At 46.1% G+C, this 18,635-nt stretch overlaps 1 protein-coding gene and 1 long non-coding RNA gene across 18 annotated transcripts in view; one reads left to right on the forward strand and one right to left on the reverse strand.

Annotated features, from left to right (window-relative positions):
* Nucleotides 1-18,635, forward strand: part of ANK1 (ankyrin 1) — a 219,115-nt gene that overhangs the window by 72,911 nt on the left and 127,569 nt on the right. The window contains exon 1 of one of the 17 annotated variants that reach the window (XM_045055495.1): nt 10,120-10,233. The exons of the other annotated variants lie outside the window; for them this stretch is intronic. Coding sequence (XP_044911430.1) covers nt 10,207-10,233 — 27 coding nt within the window. The 5' untranslated portion in view covers nt 10,120-10,206. Of the gene's footprint in view, nt 1-10,119; nt 10,234-18,635 lie in introns of those variants that run through there. 17 annotated transcript variants of the gene reach the window in all.
* LOC123384834 lies at nt 973-9,975 on the reverse strand. Its single transcript, XR_006596500.1, has 3 exons — nt 9,534-9,975; nt 8,362-8,494; nt 973-1,302 (listed from the first exon to the last, which is right to left on the reverse strand). It is a non-coding gene; the product is annotated as an uncharacterized LOC123384834 (long non-coding RNA).

The raw sequence follows: 18,635 nt of genomic DNA on the forward strand, positions 1-18,635 counted from the left end.
TCCATTCCCCCTCCCTCCTTCTTCTCTCCCCCTCTCCTTTCCCCTCCTTTCTCCACCTTCTCCCCTTTCACTCCACCCCACCTTCTCCTAGAAAGAGAACCAGTGCTCCCTTTTTTCTCCTCCCCCTTGTAGAGAAGGAAATCTAATGATGCAAATCTGACTTTCCTTGGCTAGGGCCCTTGGAAGACCAGTGTTTTACCCTCAAATTTAAATATAAGAGGAAGTTAATGTCCTTAGATTTCCACCTCTTACCTCAGAGTCTTTTAGAGATGATCAGAGATGTTACTGGCCCTTCCCCTCCCCCAGGCTGTCATTGTCCTCATCACCATCGCCACCATCACCACTCGACCAGGTCTAGCACACAGCTGGCTCTAACCTGCCATTCCTGTCAAGTTGTGTAGCCACGTCCTGGCTCTTGGATGTAAGGTTACAGTGTTGGGTTAGGGGTTCAGGGAAGGAAGGTGAGAGAGTCAAAAGGGGTGGCGCAATAATGACTCAGTCTTCCATGCTGGACTCCAGGAGGCATAAATTCAGACAAACTACCAGTGGCTCACAGCCATTCTGGAGGCAATATACTATTGTGCTTACAGGGAACAGCTGCAGAGTTAGACCCAGATTCATTCACTAGCTCTGTGACCTCGGTAAGCACCGCTTCTGCCTCAGTGACTTCATCACTAAAATGGGCATTCTGACAGTGCCTACCACACCTATTGTTGGATTAATAAGTGAATAATGGATGTGAAGTGTTTGGACTGTGTCTGTTTTCTCTACCATTGTGTACGTTGTAACATGCCTGGCACATAACAGGTACTTGGTGAGTAGTGAAGGAAAGAAAGAAAGAAGAAAGAAAGGGAAGGAGGGAGGAAGGGAGGGAGGAAGGAAGGAGAGAGAGAGAGAAGGAGGGGAGAGACTAAAGAGGGAAGAAGGAAAGAAATAAAGAGTGAATGAATGAATGCATACACAAGTGCGTAGTAAGTGCTTAATAAATGCTATTATTATTATGGTCAAGTATTTAATTCTTCCAGCCCTCCTCTTAAAAGGATAAGAAGTACAGTTTTATTGATTTGAATTCGATGGCTTTTTCTCATGTCTCTTGGTGGTGGGACTGTCCGACTAAGACAAAGGTCAAATGCAGGCATAAACAAGGGACTTCTGAGGCAAAGAAGGGCCTGGAAGAGCCATCAGTTGGATCACCAGCACATAAAACCATCAGAAGTGGAGTCAGTGGTGGTCTGCTACCTTAGAACATTGACTTGCTGCTCTTCCTCTTCCTTTTCTTGATCTTCCTTCTGGTTTTTCCCCCTGTAGTGGAAAGAGCAGGGGACTCAAGGAACGTTGCTCTGCAACAACCCTGGACAAATCCCATTCTGTCGGGGGCTGCAGTTTCCCTTCCACAATGAGGACACAGGAGTCCTCGTCCAGTCTCTCATCCTCTGGGGCCGTGAGTCTCAGCATCAGAGAATATTTGAGTGCCGAAATCTGCAGTTTCAAAGGACTCAGGGAGCACCCCCAGGTCTTTCCAGAGGTCCTGAGGCTAAGATTGTCCTCACTCTTACTAAGATGTCATTTGGCCTCTCCCGTTCATTCTCTCATGGTGGAAAGAACATAAAAAGTTCAGTCGGTTAAGTGTCCAACTGGCTCGGGTCATGAACTCACAGTTCCTGAGATCAAGCCCCATGTGGGTCTCTGTGCTGAGAGCATGGAGCCTGCTTGGGATTCTCTCTCTCTCCCTCTTTCTCTACCCCTCCCCTGATTTGTGTGCATGTGTGCGTGCGTACTCTCTCTCTCTCCCTCTGAAAATAAATAAACTTTAAAAAAAAGTTCATTGATATTCGATGCGATTCACATTGCAACTAACCTTAAGAGAAGACTGACTGAGTTTTGGTGTACTAACAAGAATGTACACGATTAATAGAAAACACTGTGAAAACACCCTGCCCTTCCCTGACTACATATCTGAGTGAGGCCAGGTCCTTCCAGTACCTCAACCAAAACAACATATTGCAACACCTTAAATGCAGAAGCAGATATGAGAATTTAGCTGTCTTTTCTTAAGGTAGGCATTAAACAGATTTGCAAAAATGTAAGGCAATAATCCCCTTCTTAGTAAATTTCTGTTTTGCTTTGGAAAATGTAGTTTTTTTCATAAAAATTTTATCTATGTTAATGTGAAATGGGCTATGTGAAATGCTATGTCCAAATGAATTAGTAAATATTAGTTTTTAAAACTCTCAATTTTAACTTCTTTATATCTATATATCTTTGTAATGTTTATTTTGAGAGAGAGAGAGAGAGAGAGAGAGAGAGAGAGAGAGAGCACATGCACATGTGGGCAGGGGAGGGGCAGAGAGAGAGAGGGAGAGAGAATCCCAAGCACTGACAGTGCAGAGTCTGACATGGGGCTTGATCCCATGAACTGTGAGATCACGACCTGAACTGAAACAGAGTCAGACACTCAACCCACTGAGCCACCCAGGCACCCCAAAAGAGTGGTTCTTTTTTTTTTTTTAAGTAGGCTCCATGTCCCACATGGGGCTCGAATTCACTATCCTAAGATCAAGAGTCCTGTGTTCTACCCACTGAGCCAGCCAGCTGCCTGCCCATTTTAATTTCTAATATAGTAAATATTGATAAACATAGCCCACATTTACAAAAAGCTCTGTGGGGTCCTCAATTAAAGGGCTCCTAAGACCAAAACATTTGAGAGCTACTATCCTAAATTTACCAGAATAGGTGGGAGTCTACCATTGGGTTATCTTTTATTAACTAAGTGCTTATTATTTAACCTCTTTCACCTTTCAATTCCCCCAACTCTTCATCCTGAAGTGCTTGTTTAAAATAATGAGGTTGCTTCTCTATTTTACATTTTGCCTGAATGTGAGAATTTTCAGCACTTTAGGCCAGTGCTGAGTACATAAAGATGTGTGAGGTTTAAGAGAGTGAGAACAAAGTTTTCCTAGTCTGGAATATGTTCCCCAGATATCGATCTCTTAACAAGCTTGTAGCCTGAATACATGTATAACATTAAATCCAGCAAATCAGCAACCTCCCTCCCCGATAGTCACTATCTCTTTGAAAAAGACATGAGAACTAGATGATTTTGTAGGCAGCAATGAACGCCTCTCCTAGACAAACCATTGCAGAGGACACAAAAGAAAGAAAAGCTCCCCACCCCCAGCTCATTTATGAGTTTAGTGTAGATGGTAAGACAACTTAAGACAATATAAGAAAATAAAATAATAGGCCAATGTCATAGTTTTAAAATACGTCCACAAATTCTTTGATCTGCTTCCTTTGACCAATGCCCATGCCCTCAAGTGTGGGCTGGATTTTAGTGATTTGCTTCTAGGAAATAGAATATGGTAGAAGTGATGATGTGTGATGGCTTCCAGACTAGATCATCAATAGGCTTGTGGCTTCTGTCGTGCTCTCTTGAATCACTCTGGGGGAGGCCAGCTGCCATGTTATGAAGACACGTAAGTAGCCCTATGGATAGGTCCACGAGATGAGGAATTGAAGCTTTTTGCCAATAGCCATTTGAGTGAGCCACCTGAGGACTGTGGAAGTGGAGTCTGCAGTCCCAGTGAAGCGAGCAGATGACCGCAACCCTAGCTACAGGTTGACTGCAATTTCGTGAAAGACTCAGATAAGCTGGTCCTGAATTGCTGACCCCCAGAAGCTGTGAAGTAGGAAATTTGTGTGATTTTACATTTCTAAAAGATTGGAGTAATTTGTCATGCAGCAGTACCAAATTAATACAACCAGTATGATTTATGAATGCAAAAATCCTATATAAAAGTCACAACTCGGGGCGCCTGGGTGGCTCAGTCGGTTAAGCGTCCGACTTCAGCTCAGGTCATGATCTTGCGGTCCGTGAGTTCGAGCCCCGCGTCAGGCTCTGGGCTGATGGCTCAGAGCCTGGAGCCTGTTTCCGATTCTGTGTCTCCCTCTCTCTCTGCCCCTCCCCCATTCATGCTCTGTCTCTCTCTGTCCCAAAAATAAATAAACGTTAAAAAAAATTAAAAAAAAAAATAAAAGTCACAACTCTAATCAGTGGTGCTATATTAAAAGTAATATATTATGGCCAAGAGGAGTTTAACTCAGGAATACAAGGATAGTTTAGCATTAGAAAAATCTATTAATGCAATGCAACACCTTCACAGGAAAGGAAAACAAAAACTTTAATTTCAACATTCAATCCTGATTAAAAGCTTTTAATAAATTGGAACTAGAAAGTACCCTCCTTAACTAATAAATGGTATCCACAAAAACCTACACATCATCATGCTTAATGGTGAAGCTTTAAAAGCAGCCACATTTAAGTCAGTGACTAGATAAATATGCTGCCATCACTGCTTCTGTTCAACAGTGTACTGGATGTCTTACCCAATGTAATAAGACAAGAAAAGAAAATAAGGGGTATAAAAAGAGCAAAAGGGACCAAAATGTCCTCATTTATGAATAATAACTGTCTACAGAGAAAAATCAAAGAGAATTATGGACAGAAACTATTAGAACTAATAAAAGAACTCAACAAAACTGCTGGTTACAAGTTCAAGATACAAATTGATAATATTCCTATACACTGTAATAATAAAATAAAAATAGAATAAGAGATCTCACTTTTAACAGCATTAAAATGACCAGATCCCAGGGAATAAACCTAAAAAAATGGGAAAGATATTTTATGGAGAAAATTATAAGACATTAAAGACTTGAATGTGTATATAGATACACAGTATACAGAATTGAAAGATTCAATATCATAAAGTCACTTCTCTTGACATTGATAAACAAATTCTATGTAGTTGGAGTCAAAATCCCTAGAGAGTCTGTGTGTGTGTGTGTGTGTGTGTGTGTGTGTGTGGCATTTTCCTAAATGTATGTAGAAGAGCAAAGGGCCAAGAGAAGCTTTGATACTTTTAAAGAGGACTAAAGCAAGATGACATTAAGACTTATTACGAACAATATTAAACTTAAGATAAAGCAATAGCAATGAAGACAGCATGATACTGGCAATGAGATAGATGCACAGGCCAGAGGGTAATAGGAGAGAGCCCCCAACAGACCCGTGTACGTGGAGACACCACCATAATGGGCATGGTGCTGCACTTCAGTGGAGAAAGGACAGGTTATTCAATAAACGGTGCTAGGATAATCAAGGCTCTATAGGGAAAAAATAGAACTCTTAATTCATATTATGCACAAAAATAAGCCATGTGAGGGACGCCTGGGTGGCTCAGTTGGTTAAGCGTCCAACTTCCGCTCAGGCCATGATCTCATGGTTTGTGAGTTCAAGCCCTGCATGGGGCTCTGTGCTGACAGCTCAGAGCCTGGAGTCTGGTTCGGATTCTGTGTCTCCCTCTCTCTCGGCCCCTCCCCTGCTCGTGCTCTGTCTCTCAAAAATAAGTAAATGTTAAAATTTTTTTTTAAAAAAATAAGCCATGTGGATTGAAAGATCTAAATGTAACAATCAAAACTATAAAATATTTGCAATACAGGAAAATGTGCTTATGAGCTCAGGTTCGGGATGGAGTTCTCTCTCTCTCTCTTTTTAAATGTTTATTTATTTTTGAGAGAGAGAGCACAAGCCGGGGAGGGGCAGAGAGAGAGGGGGGCAGAAGATCCAAAGCAGGCCCTGTGCCGATGGCAGAGCACGATGCGGGGCTCCAACTCACGAACTGTGAGATTGTGACCTGAGTTGAAGTCGGACACTCAACATGACTGAGCCACTTAGCTGCCCCTAGGGTTGGATTTCTTAAACATGACAGAAAAAGCACCAGTCACAAAGGAAATGATTGTTATATTTAATTACATTAAAATTGACAACTTCTGTTCATTAAAAGATACTATTTTAAAAAGTAAAAAGATGAGCCACACACTGGGAGAAGATATTTGTATGCATGTGATTAATAAATGATTCCTATCCAGACTATAGAAAGAACTCCTCCACGTCAATAAGAGAAAGACAAACAACAGAACAGAAAAATGGGCAAAGGGCTGCTTAATAGTAATTTTGCAGAAGAGGAAAATTAGTGGCCAATACACATGTGCAAAGCTGCCCAACCACCTTAGTAATTAGGGAAATGCAAATTAAAACTGTAACGACATACCATTTTACACCTGCCAGTTTCACAAAAGTTTAAAAGTCTGACAAACTTTAGGAGCAACGGCACCACCTGCTATTAGGAGTACAAATTGAGCAGCCAGTTTCAAAAACAGCTCGGCGTTATCCAGTAAAAGTGAAGATGTATGTACATTACAGGGAAGGGATTCTGCTCCCGCCCATGTGCGCACTAGACAAATCTTGCACATGTGCAGCACGAAGCTCTTACAAGGATGCTTGTGGCGGTAATGTTTTAATAGCGAAAAGCTGAAGACAGTTCAGATTCCATTAGCAGTAAAATGGATAAATAATTCCTGGTGTTTGCATACAATGGAATACTGTACAGCAGTGAAAATTAATAAACCACTCCTGGCTGAATCTCAGGAACATCATGTTGCATAAGAAATGAAAATAGCTGGAGAAGCTATTCCATAATTCCACTTATTCAAAGTCAGAAAACATGCAAAATTAAACAATACATTGTTCAGAAGGATACATACAGAGGTGGCAAAACTAGAAAGAGGAGCAAGGGACTGATGAACACAAAGTTTGGGATGGTGTTGACAACTGTCTGGGGAGTGGTGGGGACATGAAGTAAAAGGAACCAGATGAAAGACTGTATGTTTTTCAATGAGGATGTCTTATTGGTTTCATAATAAAAACCTATTAAAACCTTTTTCTATTGACTTATTTATCATCTTTGAAAAATAGAACACCAACACAAGAAGGGCGCCTGGGTCGCTCAGTCGGTTGAACATCCTACTTTGTTTGGCTCAGGTCGTGAGCTCACGGTTCGTGTTTTCGAGCCCTGCCTCAGGCTTTGCCCTAACAGCGCAGAGACTGCTTAGGATTTCTCAGTCTCTCTCTGCCCCTGCCCTGCTCTTGCATTCTCTCTCTCTCAAAAATAAACATTACAGGGGAGCCTGGGTGGCTCAGTCGGTTGGGCGTCCGACTTCGGCTCAGGTCATGATCTCACAGTTCGTGGGTTAGAGCCCCGCGTCGGACTCTGTGCCGACAGCTCAGAGCCTGGAACCTGTTTCAGATTCTGTGTCTCCCTCTCTCTCTGCCCGTCCCCTGTTCACGCTCTGTTTCTGTCTCAAGAATAAATACACATTTTTAAAAAACTTAAAAAAAATAAACATTAAAAAATACTTGCAAAACAACAATACTTGCAACATTCAACAGTTGTTGAATTTTTATAGTATATACTTATTAGTAATGGAATGAATATATTAGTATTAAGAAAAATTAATTAATTGATAATTAATGAATAAAACATATTAATATTGATTAGTATGAAGGAAAATGGATTGGCAAACCATGAACAAAATTAAAGTGTTGATCCTAAAGCACAATAACCCAGTTGGTCTCCAGACCTTACATTCAGACTGCCTGGGCTGGAAGCTGGCTCTGCCTGTTCTTAAGTGGGTTTTTTGATTGCTCCATGCCTCAGTTTCCTCATCTATAAACTGGGCCTACTGATAGTAAATAATTCTTCACAAATGAATTGTAAGAATTATGTAAATGAATGTCAAGTGCTTGGAACAGTGCCTGCCACACAGTAAGCACTGGATATAAAGTCGTATGTAAATATATAAACCAAACAAAGAGAAGAGGGGCTTGTGAAAGACCTGGGGTGGTGGGGGGGGGAGGGCGGTGCTGAATTTTCAAGGCATCCTCCCAATCTCGAAATAGCCTGGGCTTGCACATCACGCGCTGGGACAGCTTTGTGGCTCCCTTTGAGAGACTGAAGAAAGAAAAAGGTATTACATGGCAGAGAGCTTGTGACAGTTCTTGAGAGAAGTCTGCTGACAAGGGAGTGACAATGTCACTTCAGCCCATATCACAAAAAGCACCCATCCCTGCCTGACTGACCCAGGGAACGCTGTTCCAGGTATGAATTCGGGGGGATCACGCATGTCGTGGCTCCACTTCTTTGAGACCCAGCTGCTGGTGTGGCGGGTCCTGATTCCTTGAGCCTGTTGTTAGTTTGCCCCACATGTGCCTGGCCTTCCCCCCAGCCCTTGGGGTATCCACGAGAGAAGAACCTTGGGTTGCCTGGGGGGGATGTGGTTCTGGGATTAAATTCTGAGGTGCCCCAGCTCCCCGAGTCACTCAGCTGCTGGAGCGTAGGGCTCAGAGACCTGTGGGGGACTGTCTTGCCACAGGAAGTACCACACGAGGACTTCACACAAAGCATCAAGCCTGCCTGACGGTCTACCCTTGCCAAAGATTTGACATTCGTTTCTACTTACAGGGCATTTTCTAAATTGTGTTATACTCCATGCTTCCTTGCTGGCCTTTTTTCCTCAGGGACTGGAAACTCTGAAGAGAAAAACAGTCTTTCCTCTTCTCTGGATGGTGAAATGGCTTCTTGCTCTTATCATGCTGCTGGTGACAACCATGGATTAATTCCAGAAACATTTACTGAGAATGTGCAATGTACCAATCCACACACGATCGATTCCAAACCCATTCCTACACCTAAGTGAGGTGCAGGGCAACACTCTGCATGGTGGACTAGGCTAGCCCAATATTTGTTGGCAAGTAAGACCATTTGTCCTGTGGTAGAGTTGGTTGAAGTCATGCCTAACATGACCGGCTTCTTTCACATCTTTTAGGCTTCTGGGCCCCTTAAAAAACAAAAGCCATTGTTTCTTATTATATGCTTCAAAAGACATCTGTAAGGACTTGTTCTATAATGATTGTGGTGGTTATTTTTAGTCAAAATGTGGCCCAGAACCTGCTCTGCCCTCCCCACACCACGTCAGGTGCTGGTCTGCTTGGAGACCAGCCTGCACTGGGGTGCTTTCCAGCTGCTGTGGAAAACAGAGGGTCATGGAGTGGCCCTCGGTCACGTTTTCCACGGCAGCTGTGCCCTCACAACAGGACCGTTTGGATCTGCAGAAAAGCTCCTAAGCCAGATGGTTGCCTGTCAGGGGACCTGGACCAGCCTCAGTCTAGTGGGAGGCTGAGAGGCATGTGAGCGAGGACAGAGTGAGCCTTCCTGGGCAGGACGACCACAGAGGTGTCAATATGCTTTTGAGAGGAAAACCAGGATACATCTCACATACATGGCAGCCCCATCTAGGTGAAGCCACTCCCAGGCCCCAGGGAAACTGCCATTCTCCAGGCCTTACAGCTCAGCTCCGATCCTTTGGGTCATCTGTCCCCTCTACCAGCCACCAACTACTACTCCAGGGCACAGTGTTCTCACGAATAAAGCCACTCTGGGACGATGCCACCTCATCCCACTGTGTGATGGACGGATGCTGCAAAAGAAGCCTTCCGAAGCGTCGCCTGCAGCAGCTTGGCCTGAGATGGGCCCGGCACCGGCTCTGTGGGCAGACCCCACCTCTTGGAAGCTGTGGTGTGGGGAGCTGCCTTGGCCCCCCTTCCCTCTAAGCGGCTGTTTGTGGTGACTCACCTCTGGTTCCCAGGAACCTTGTTATTTTGGGCCCTGATATTATTAAGGTTGTGCCCAGATTCCCTGCAAATCAGCAATTCAGGAACACAGGGGCCGTCCAGTGAAAGCATGTTAAAAACAGAGGGCCACAGCCGCAGGCTGCCCACCAGGGGCTGGTTAGCACAGAAGGCCAGCGGCTCCCCCAAAGTCTTCTGCCCATGCACGGAACGCTGCCCCCTCCTGGGGTCTTTGTCTCCTGGAGCCTCCTCTGGGAGGCCTTGCCTCTGGAGGACCCGCGCGGCCCGCCGGCCGGCCCGTGAGGGAGAGGTGGCGAGCAGATCCTCCCTTCGCCTCCTCCCTCCGGCGCACCTTTCGGAAGGGGGTGGCCGTCCCCGCTCGCGGCCTGGTGAGTTGGGCCTGGCGCCCAGGGTGGGGGAGCGGGAGCCGGCGAGGGTGCTGCCGTAATCTCCGAGCCCCAGGCGGGCTCCTCCCCTCTGCCCGAGAGCTGAGCTCCGGGGCAGCCCGATAGGGAGCCTCTGCTGCCGATAAGGCCGTCGGAGGGCCGCGCTCTGCGGCCACCTGGCTCCAGACGGCCCAGGCCCGGCACAGGCACGGCGCGTCCCGTCCCGAAGCCCCAGCTGTTCCCACAGCCGACCGCGACGGACCCCCGGAGGGATCCTGGTTAGGGACCGGCATGTCCTTAACGAGAGGCTTCCTCAAAGTGAGTGCCGCAGCTCGAAAGGGAGGAGTGGTGCTCGGGAAGGGCGAGGAGCCGGCCAGGGGGTGCCAGAGAGCAGAGCCGTCTGTGTGCTCATCTACGGGCACCCCCTGGGCTCCAGGCTTTGTAAGAGCGTCAGCACTCATTTGCTTGGTTGCTGATGGTGTCAGGTGGCCTCTGCTTGACTCAGTTAGTCCAGTTCATATGTTTTACAGCCCGAGGTTTGCTGTCAAATTGAGTTCCACCTACCTGGTTCTCTGAATTATGTTCTGCCCGCATTAGGGGTTGGGAAGAATAATCTTCAGATTATATTCCTTCTTTGGTCTATTGAGATTCTAGAAGCTTTCCTTTGACTCTGCTGAGCAGTGTATCTTTCAGGTGTGTTTTCACAGGCTGGTGGCCCTGAAGGACAATAGGGGCACCTGAGAATGTGGGCTGCTCTGAGGGAAGTGGGGGTGGGGGTTGGGTCACCCTCCTTGGGAAGGGGGCTTGCTTGTTTTCCTCAGTGACTCACAGAAGCCAGTCACCTCATTGTCACACGTTTATTGTTCTTGAAACACTGAACTTTGGATTTGTGTTGTTAACTTACTAGAGGGAGAAAAGCCTAAGAAAGAGGGGCAAAAGTCTTCAGAGTGGTTCTGGGAGCTAAGGTCTGATAGATACTCTTTAAACGGCAACGGAGCATTACAGGGAGCTATTCCCCCCCACCTCCAATTCTCCCTGTAGTGATAGGACATATCACCATCTAACAGCATGGCAGGTCTGCTGTCTTTAACGTGTCCTGTGTCACAGTGAGGTTGTTGGTTTTAGTGGGGGATTCAGAGGCCAGAGTTGGACCCTAGGCCACATCCTCAGAGGGAGCCCAGTATAATCGTCTGGGAGAACATGTCCCCTTCTAACTTGTGTAAGAGTCTTTGGGTACAGGGAAAACCATATTAAGTGGGAATATGTTTTTAGTGGTTGAGCATCTTTACAATTTGCCTTCCTGATGATAGATTTCCTTCCCCAGGAAGGGGAGGGTCTGTGGGGAACCAGGGGACTCCCACTTAGCCTCACCAGCAGCAAGAAGGAGCCAGGCTCAGTGCACCTGAGTCTTTTCCTTTCACTGGGCAACCCTAGACCACAGTTTCAAAGTGAGTCTTGGAGGCTGTTCCATAACAGACCTCAGAGCTTGGGGAGGTGACGGTGAGTGGCACATGAGCCGCAGGAACTGTCTTCAGACCCAAATGCGAGCACGGCGTCTTGCAGAATTAAGGAATGGGTTATGAACAAATGTTTGAAGGGAGCATGACTGCTTTCACCAACCAAATAGCCTTGGGAGAGCCACATTTTTTGTGTGTGTCAGTTTCTTTCTGGCTACTGGGTGGGCTGGGCAGCTGAATGTGAAAGCAGTAGGAAAGGAAACAAAAGCCTTGAGGGTTGTTTTTATAAGCAGGGTCACATAAACTCAGCTGACCCTGGACTTCAGTGGTCAATTATAATTAGTTTCTAAACCCAGGTTGTCACCCCTTACCCCAAAATGATGTGGCCAGTGTCTTTGCAAAATCAGCTGACTTATTCTGAGTTTCATCTAAGTGAAGCGTATTTAGAAAGGCAGGGTTTTTTTTTGTTTTGTTTTTTGGGGTTTTTTGGGGGTTGTTGTTGTTGCTGTTACCAAAAAAATAAAAGAGAAAGTAAGAAAGACAATAGGGTGCTTCCTAAAGGTAAAGTAACTGAAAATCTTTGTCCTCAAGGTCTGTTCAACATTTAATAAGCATTCATCAAGTACCTGCTTCTGTCAGGTGCTGTTGTCGGCACTGGGAATATAGCAGGGAACAGAATAGACACAAATCCCTGCCTTGTGGAGCTTACATTCCAGCCGCACAAGGAGACAGACTGAAAACAAAATAAATGAGTACTCCTTTACTGAAAGATGAGGAGTGCATGGGACAGGAACATGCAAGGGGATAGGAAGCCTGGGGAATTCTGCTGTGTAAATAAGGTGCTCAGAGAAAGTCTCAGTGAGGTTCACTTTGGCTGTTATGTTTCAAACTTAGATTCCACGTGGCCATTAATAAGGATTCTAGTTTGATGTCAAGAATCTTAAATACTAAACTTTGTTGATTATGAGAAGCTACAAATTTTTGAGTTAACATTCTCACTGTTGAGACAAATTACCTGTAGAATCCAAGAGAATTCATGATACTTGGGTATGCAGTTATCTGTGTCAGATTCTTATGGTATTGAGTTGGACACTTTTCTTTCTGGCTGGCCAAGTTGGTTTGATGACATTTGAATCAGACCTCTGCTGTTTGTGTGGCCAGCATTTCTTTTGTCAAACTGCTGATGATTGTATTTGTCCATTATGATTTGGGGGGGGGGAACTTTTGTAAAATGGCTAGTTAAATGTGTTATGGGCACTGACAAACATGATACTCTTGGCTAGCAGCATTCTTGAAAATAAAAAAAATATTGTTTTTTGTATGTCCTTAAAAAAAATGCCACTTGACCAAAGAATTGAAGGAGGTGGGGGAGAGAGAGCCATTCACAACTCTGGGGGAAATAGTAAATGCAAAGGTCCTGAGGCAGGCGTGTGCCATGGGAAGAACCAGGAGACCAGTGTGGCTGGGGCAGAGGGAGGAGGGCACTCTGAAGGAGTGAGGTCAGAGAGGTGATAGGAGGGAGAGATTAGTGAGGGGGCAGGGGTGCAGAACACCTAGGGTCTTGTATACATTGTAAGGACCTTGTTTTTACTTTGAGACAAGAAGCATTACACAATCTTGGGGGTAGACAAACAGTATGATTTGACTTCTTCCCCTACCTGTGACTTCCTAACGCCTTTGAAACCAAACTCCCAGGAATGGACTATGAAACAGAACTAGAGTGTGGCAGCGGAGTTATCACTGACCTCTAGTGCACTTGTTCTCAGCCTTTTTTCCTCTGGGATACACAGGACTGCTTGTTGACATAGTTACACATGATATATTTTACAGCCATACCTGGGTATTGATAATCCCCTTCTCCCTTACACTCTCCAATTTAATGAGAAAATAAATAGTGCCACAGATGCTCTTTACTTAAAAAATTGCCATGGGTAAAATTAAATAGAAAATGGAAGCCTCTACAAAATCACAATTCATACGCGGTACAGTAATTTGTAATCACAGCTGCTGATCCTTCCCTGTTTCCTTTGGACCTCCACACGGATAAAGCAGACGGTGGTTCTGGAACACTAGCTGTCAGGAAAGCTTATCGGGTGTGAGCATGTTGAAAGCAGAGTAGCCACAGAGGGGGAAGTTTGCATTTGCTCTAAGTTTTAAGAAGTGTGAATGAGGGACGCCTAGGTGACTCAGTTGGTTAAGCATCTCACTCTTGATTTCAGCTCAGGTCATGATCTCACGGTTTGTGAGATGGAGCCCCGAGTCGGGCTCTGCGCTAGCAGTGCTTGGGATTCTCTCTCTCCCCCTCTCTCTGCCCCTACCCCGCTGGTGCTCACCCGCACACGCTCTATCAAAATAAATAAATAAACATTTAAAAAATAAAAATTAGGGGCGCCTGGGTGGCTCAGTCGGGTGAGCGTCTGACTTCGGCTCAGGTCATGATCTCACAGTCTGTGAGTTCGAGCCCCACATCAGGCTCTGTGCTGATGGCTCAGAGCCTGGAGCCTGCTGCCGATTCTGTGTCTCCCTCTTTCTCTGCCCCTTCCCTGCTCATGCTCTGTCTCTCTCTGTCTCAAAAATAAATAAAAACATTAAGAAAAAAAATTTTTCTTAAAAAAAATAAAAATTAAAAAAAGTACAAATGGTCTTCCTCCAGGGGGTCTTGCCCTCCAGGACCCACCATTTTTTTTTTTTAATTTTTATTTATTTTTTTAAGTTTCAATTTAATTTCTTAAATTTTTAAAAAATTTTTTTCGGGGCCCACCCTTTACACACAACCTAGGTGATTTTGTAGAAAGGCAAATATCATCGCGTCACTCCCCTGCTTTAAATCTTCAGGGGCTTCGTGGTTTTTGGGATAGAATCCAGACTCCTTCATGACACCCCTCCTGTCTTGGCCTGCCCATCTTTGCCACTCTGCTTCCTACCTCTGACTCCATGAGAATTGCTCCAGGCACACCAAACAGGCTGCATGTGGAAATTTTCACATGATGTTCGTAAGCTTCTCCTGAGGGGACTTGCATTTGTCTTGTTCACTGTCGCATCCTCGGCAGGTTGCACAGCACCTGGCAAGTAGTAGGTGCTCATTAAATGTTGGTTACATTTAATTACTTGCAAAACCCCTCACAGCTGAGTCCTTCCTACTAGTGTGGTTGGTCACAAACCTGCAATCCCAAATCACTGCCCTAGTCGTTTCTGTATTGACCTTAAAAAAAATCCACAAGATCGTTTCTCCTTCCTCAGAACTCTCCTTGCACTTTCTTGGAACCTCCCTTAAGGCCCTTCTCATTTTCTCTCTCTTTACGCTTATTTACCTCTCATCCCCTACAAGTGGGGCTGCCAGGAGAGGAGGAGCAGCCCCAGCTGAGTCATGTTTGAGTCACATCTCCGACTTTCCCTGGCATCAACCATGGCCTTGAACATGGGGCTGAACTTGTCCAAACCACGAGTATCGACTGTTAGGAATATGTTGGGTCATTTATTTGGAAAACAAATCTCCAACAGGCCCTGTGAGAAGTCGGCAGCCCCAGCCTAATGCCCCAGCTGGCCAAGCGTCCCACTTCCTGGGACTGGCCCAGTGGGGACGGAGGCCCGTGTGAATCTGCTCAGGCCACATTTGGAGTTTGTCATCATTTTCTGACAGGCAGTGACAACCAATTAGAGATCTAGTGAGAACCAGAATTGTTTTCTCCCCTGCCTCCTGCTCACCCTTGACCACATCACCCCTCTGCGGCTTGCTCTCTGGGTAGAGGCTGATTTATCTCCCAAATTGACTGTCACGGCACAGGAAGGAAGGCATGTTAAGGGCGGAAGCGGTCCCACAGCTAATGGGCCTGGCCAACCAGCTGCTGAAATGAGCTTGGAGTGGAAAGTGGTCAGGGAAGGAGGCAGCAGGGATTGCTAGAAGGGAGGACTTGCTTAAGGACAGATTAGTACAAACAGAACAAGTAAACAACCCCACTCTCCCGCCTGGGGCTGGAACCCGAGCCCTCTCCTGAGAAAGCTGCAGGCACCAGTTGTCACTAGGACACGGAGGAGGCGGGGAATGGGGGTGGGGGGAGCCGGTCTCGCTCTCCCCAGGATGATCGAGGTCGGAAAACCACCCAGCCCTTTCCAGGAGCGGATTGTGAAGCATTATTTTGTAAGAGAGAGCACCTGGTTTCAATTTCCTTTGGGAAATTGCAAGTAAAAGCTGAAAAGAAACTGGCTTTGGTCCAGTCCTGTCCTCTGATGGCCCAGCCATTGATCAAGGGTGATGATGATTTGCAGACAATGGAGTGGATTTCAGCTCCTCGGAAAAGCCTCCTGGGGCCCCACGCTCTAGCCCATTCTAGCCACCTCTCCTCCCAGTGGGATGGGGTAAGGTGGGGTCATGCACCTGTGGTTTTCCTTTTCTCCAAGGGTGGGGGAGGGCTAGGGGTGTGTCACCTGCAAGCTGCACCTTGGGGCAGGTGAATGTTTCTGTCTGGTGGTATGACCCGAAGGTACCAGCAGAATACCTGTCTTCTAACACCATCACCCCAGGTCTGCAGTGAAGCCTGAAGTTCCAGCACTGGAGATTATTCGTTAGGTTCTTAAAAGGGGTTTTGAGCTCTACACCTTTTGTGTTAATTGCATACACTTAAGCCTTTGTAATAGGATCTTGAATGGTACAGATGCAGGGGAATAATTCTTATTTTCATGGGATTAGTTGAGGATTTAGGCAACAGCAAGGAGTGGGATTGAGGGCAGGCTCATGGAACAGGGGCCTGGAGAGGGGTGAGGTGCTGGAGGAGGGGGCATGAAGGAAGAAAAAGCTCACTCTCTTGCCTAGGACAGTGACTGGGCCCTAAGATTCCTTCCTAGGTATTTGTCTATCCCAAGATCTGGATCCAGGCAAGCTGCCCGTCACAATGTGGAGTGTGCGAGTTGATGAGTGCTGTCGGGCTGAAAGTGGCCGTAGGCACTGGTGATGGAGTTGCCAGATGTGAATACCTTTCTCGTGCACGCGCCATCCAGGTGGCAATGGGGTCAGCCTGGGAGCTGGCCAGGCTTCTTGGAACCGGTGCCAGGGCTGATAAAACTGTGCCCTTCCCCTCGACTTTTCAAACACTGTGTGGAATTGATGCCAAATGTGGCTGGTGAGCTCTCTAAGCAATAGAAATCGACGAGAGGCCAAAGGAGAGTTCCAGACAAGGTTTTATTGGGGTCTGTGCACAAGGGAGGGACACAAAATGTCCTCAGGCCGACTCCCCGAGGCAAGGTCAGGGAGAGTTTCTTAAACTTAGATGGGGAAAGGATGGTGTTGAAGCATGTAGAGGTGGGGTTTTTCTTGGCACTGGCGTATGTTAGAGATCATGCTTGTCCATGTATGTCTCGTTAGCATGTTAAGTCTCCACCCTGGGCATGAACTTTAGCATTTCAATAAGGGAAAGGTAACTTGAGGGTACTCCTGGCGGTCACTGTGCATACTGTAATGCCAGCTTCTGGGTCCATCTGCTGCAGACTGGTTTGATCTGGATCTCACTAGTTCTTTTGGGCGACTGGCTCCCTCTTTTAAGTTGATGTCCTGCTTTCTGCATTCCTATAGGATTTATTGCTCAAGAAACACAGATTCATGAGTTTACTTTTAAGGGAGTTTTTTCTTTATGGCATAGTCGCATTGCATTAGGGTTTGGGGAGAGGGCCCTGAGTCCTGTCCCTTTTCTCTCTCAGAATAATACCATTTTACAATATACCAAGTATAGCACTTTCTTTACATACTTTGTCTTAATGTGATATGCACATATATTTTTAAGATTATTCATTTTGAGAGAGCGAGAGAGAGAGCACATGTACCTGCTAGTGAGTAGAGCAGGGGCAGAGAGAGAGAGAGAGAGAGAGAGAAAATCTAAAGCAGGCTTCATGCTGGCAGCATGAGGGCTCAACATGAGGCTTGATCCTGGGAACCGTGAGATCATGACCTGAACCGAAATCAAGAGTTGGACTGAGCCACCCAGGTGCCCCTTAATGTGATGTTGAAGTTACCCTGCAAAGTAGGCATTATTATTGTCACTTTCCAGATGAGAAAACAGAGGCTGAGCAGCAAATTAACTGGTCCAAGCATCACAGCTGGGTTCCCAACTTTTGTCTGTCCCCTAACACTCTGTAGGTGGATGCTGACAGGTGCACATCTTTCTCACCTCAAGGACTGGTCACACTGAAATTATTGTTTTATGTGCCTGTTTCTCCCCCCACCACCCCCTAATCTGTATTCCCAGTGACCAACCTACATGGTGTAGGTGGTCTCACTCAAGCAGTGCTGAAGGCCTGTGGGCTCTACAGCCAGACCACCTAGGTTTGAATCCCTATTCTGCCACTTTCTAGCTGGTCCAAGGAGGCCAGCTATGGACCCTAATGCAACATGCTAAAAACTCTGGATATTTCTAGCTGGTCCAAGGAGGCCAGCTATGGTCCTTAATGCAACATGCTAAGAACTTCCTACCTTCAACACAGCTTCAATTCAGGTCAATAGAGTTTACAGAGTAGGAAACAGGAAAGGGTAAGTGCTCATTAGTGGATACTGGAATGGGGAAGAATTAATTCTGTTTGTCAGTTGAACAAGGGAGCTTGTCATGGAAACTTCGTAGAGGGAGAGGACTTTGAATGGCCTTGAAAAATCTGTAGAATTTCACAAAGCAGGGTTTGGGAGGATGTTGGCTGCAGAGAAAGCATGGCCAAAAGTATGGAAGGTATGGAGGTACCACGTGTGTCTGGGAAAGGTGCGTGGTCCAGGTGTTCAGAGACAGGTGGGTGGTGGGAGAAGAGGATGAAAGGTGGGCAGGGGCTAGACTGAGTTTCTGAACATCAGCCTGAGACTTTGGATTTTATTCTGCAGATGTTGGGGAATCAGCAAAGGGTTTTGAGCAGGAAAGTATCATGATCAGAACACTCCCTGTGGCAGGGTTCAGGAAGACGGGTCATTGGAGTGGCAGGGAGTGGAAACCAATTAGGAAAATACTGCTGCTCTCCAGGTGAGAATTGATGACATCCTAATTAAGGGGAGTGGCAGACAATTCACATTATCGAGTAGCTTCTGTGTACCAATCACCCTGCTATATTGTTTACACCCCTCCGCTCATTTAATGCTCACAGAAGCCACGTAGGAATTACCACCCATGTTACAGATAAGGAAACTGAGTCTTGTTGCAGTCAGGAGAAGAAATAAGGTTGTTGTCTGGGGGTGTCGACAGGCTGCTCATATGTGTGCCCCTGTGGTTTGGGACCTGGTCCTCAGCTTGTAGGCCG

The sequence above is a fragment of the Felis catus genome, chromosome B1 (genome assembly GCF_018350175.1).
Source record: "Felis catus isolate Fca126 chromosome B1, F.catus_Fca126_mat1.0, whole genome shotgun sequence".
Classification (NCBI taxonomy): Eukaryota; Metazoa; Chordata; class Mammalia; order Carnivora; family Felidae; genus Felis; species Felis catus.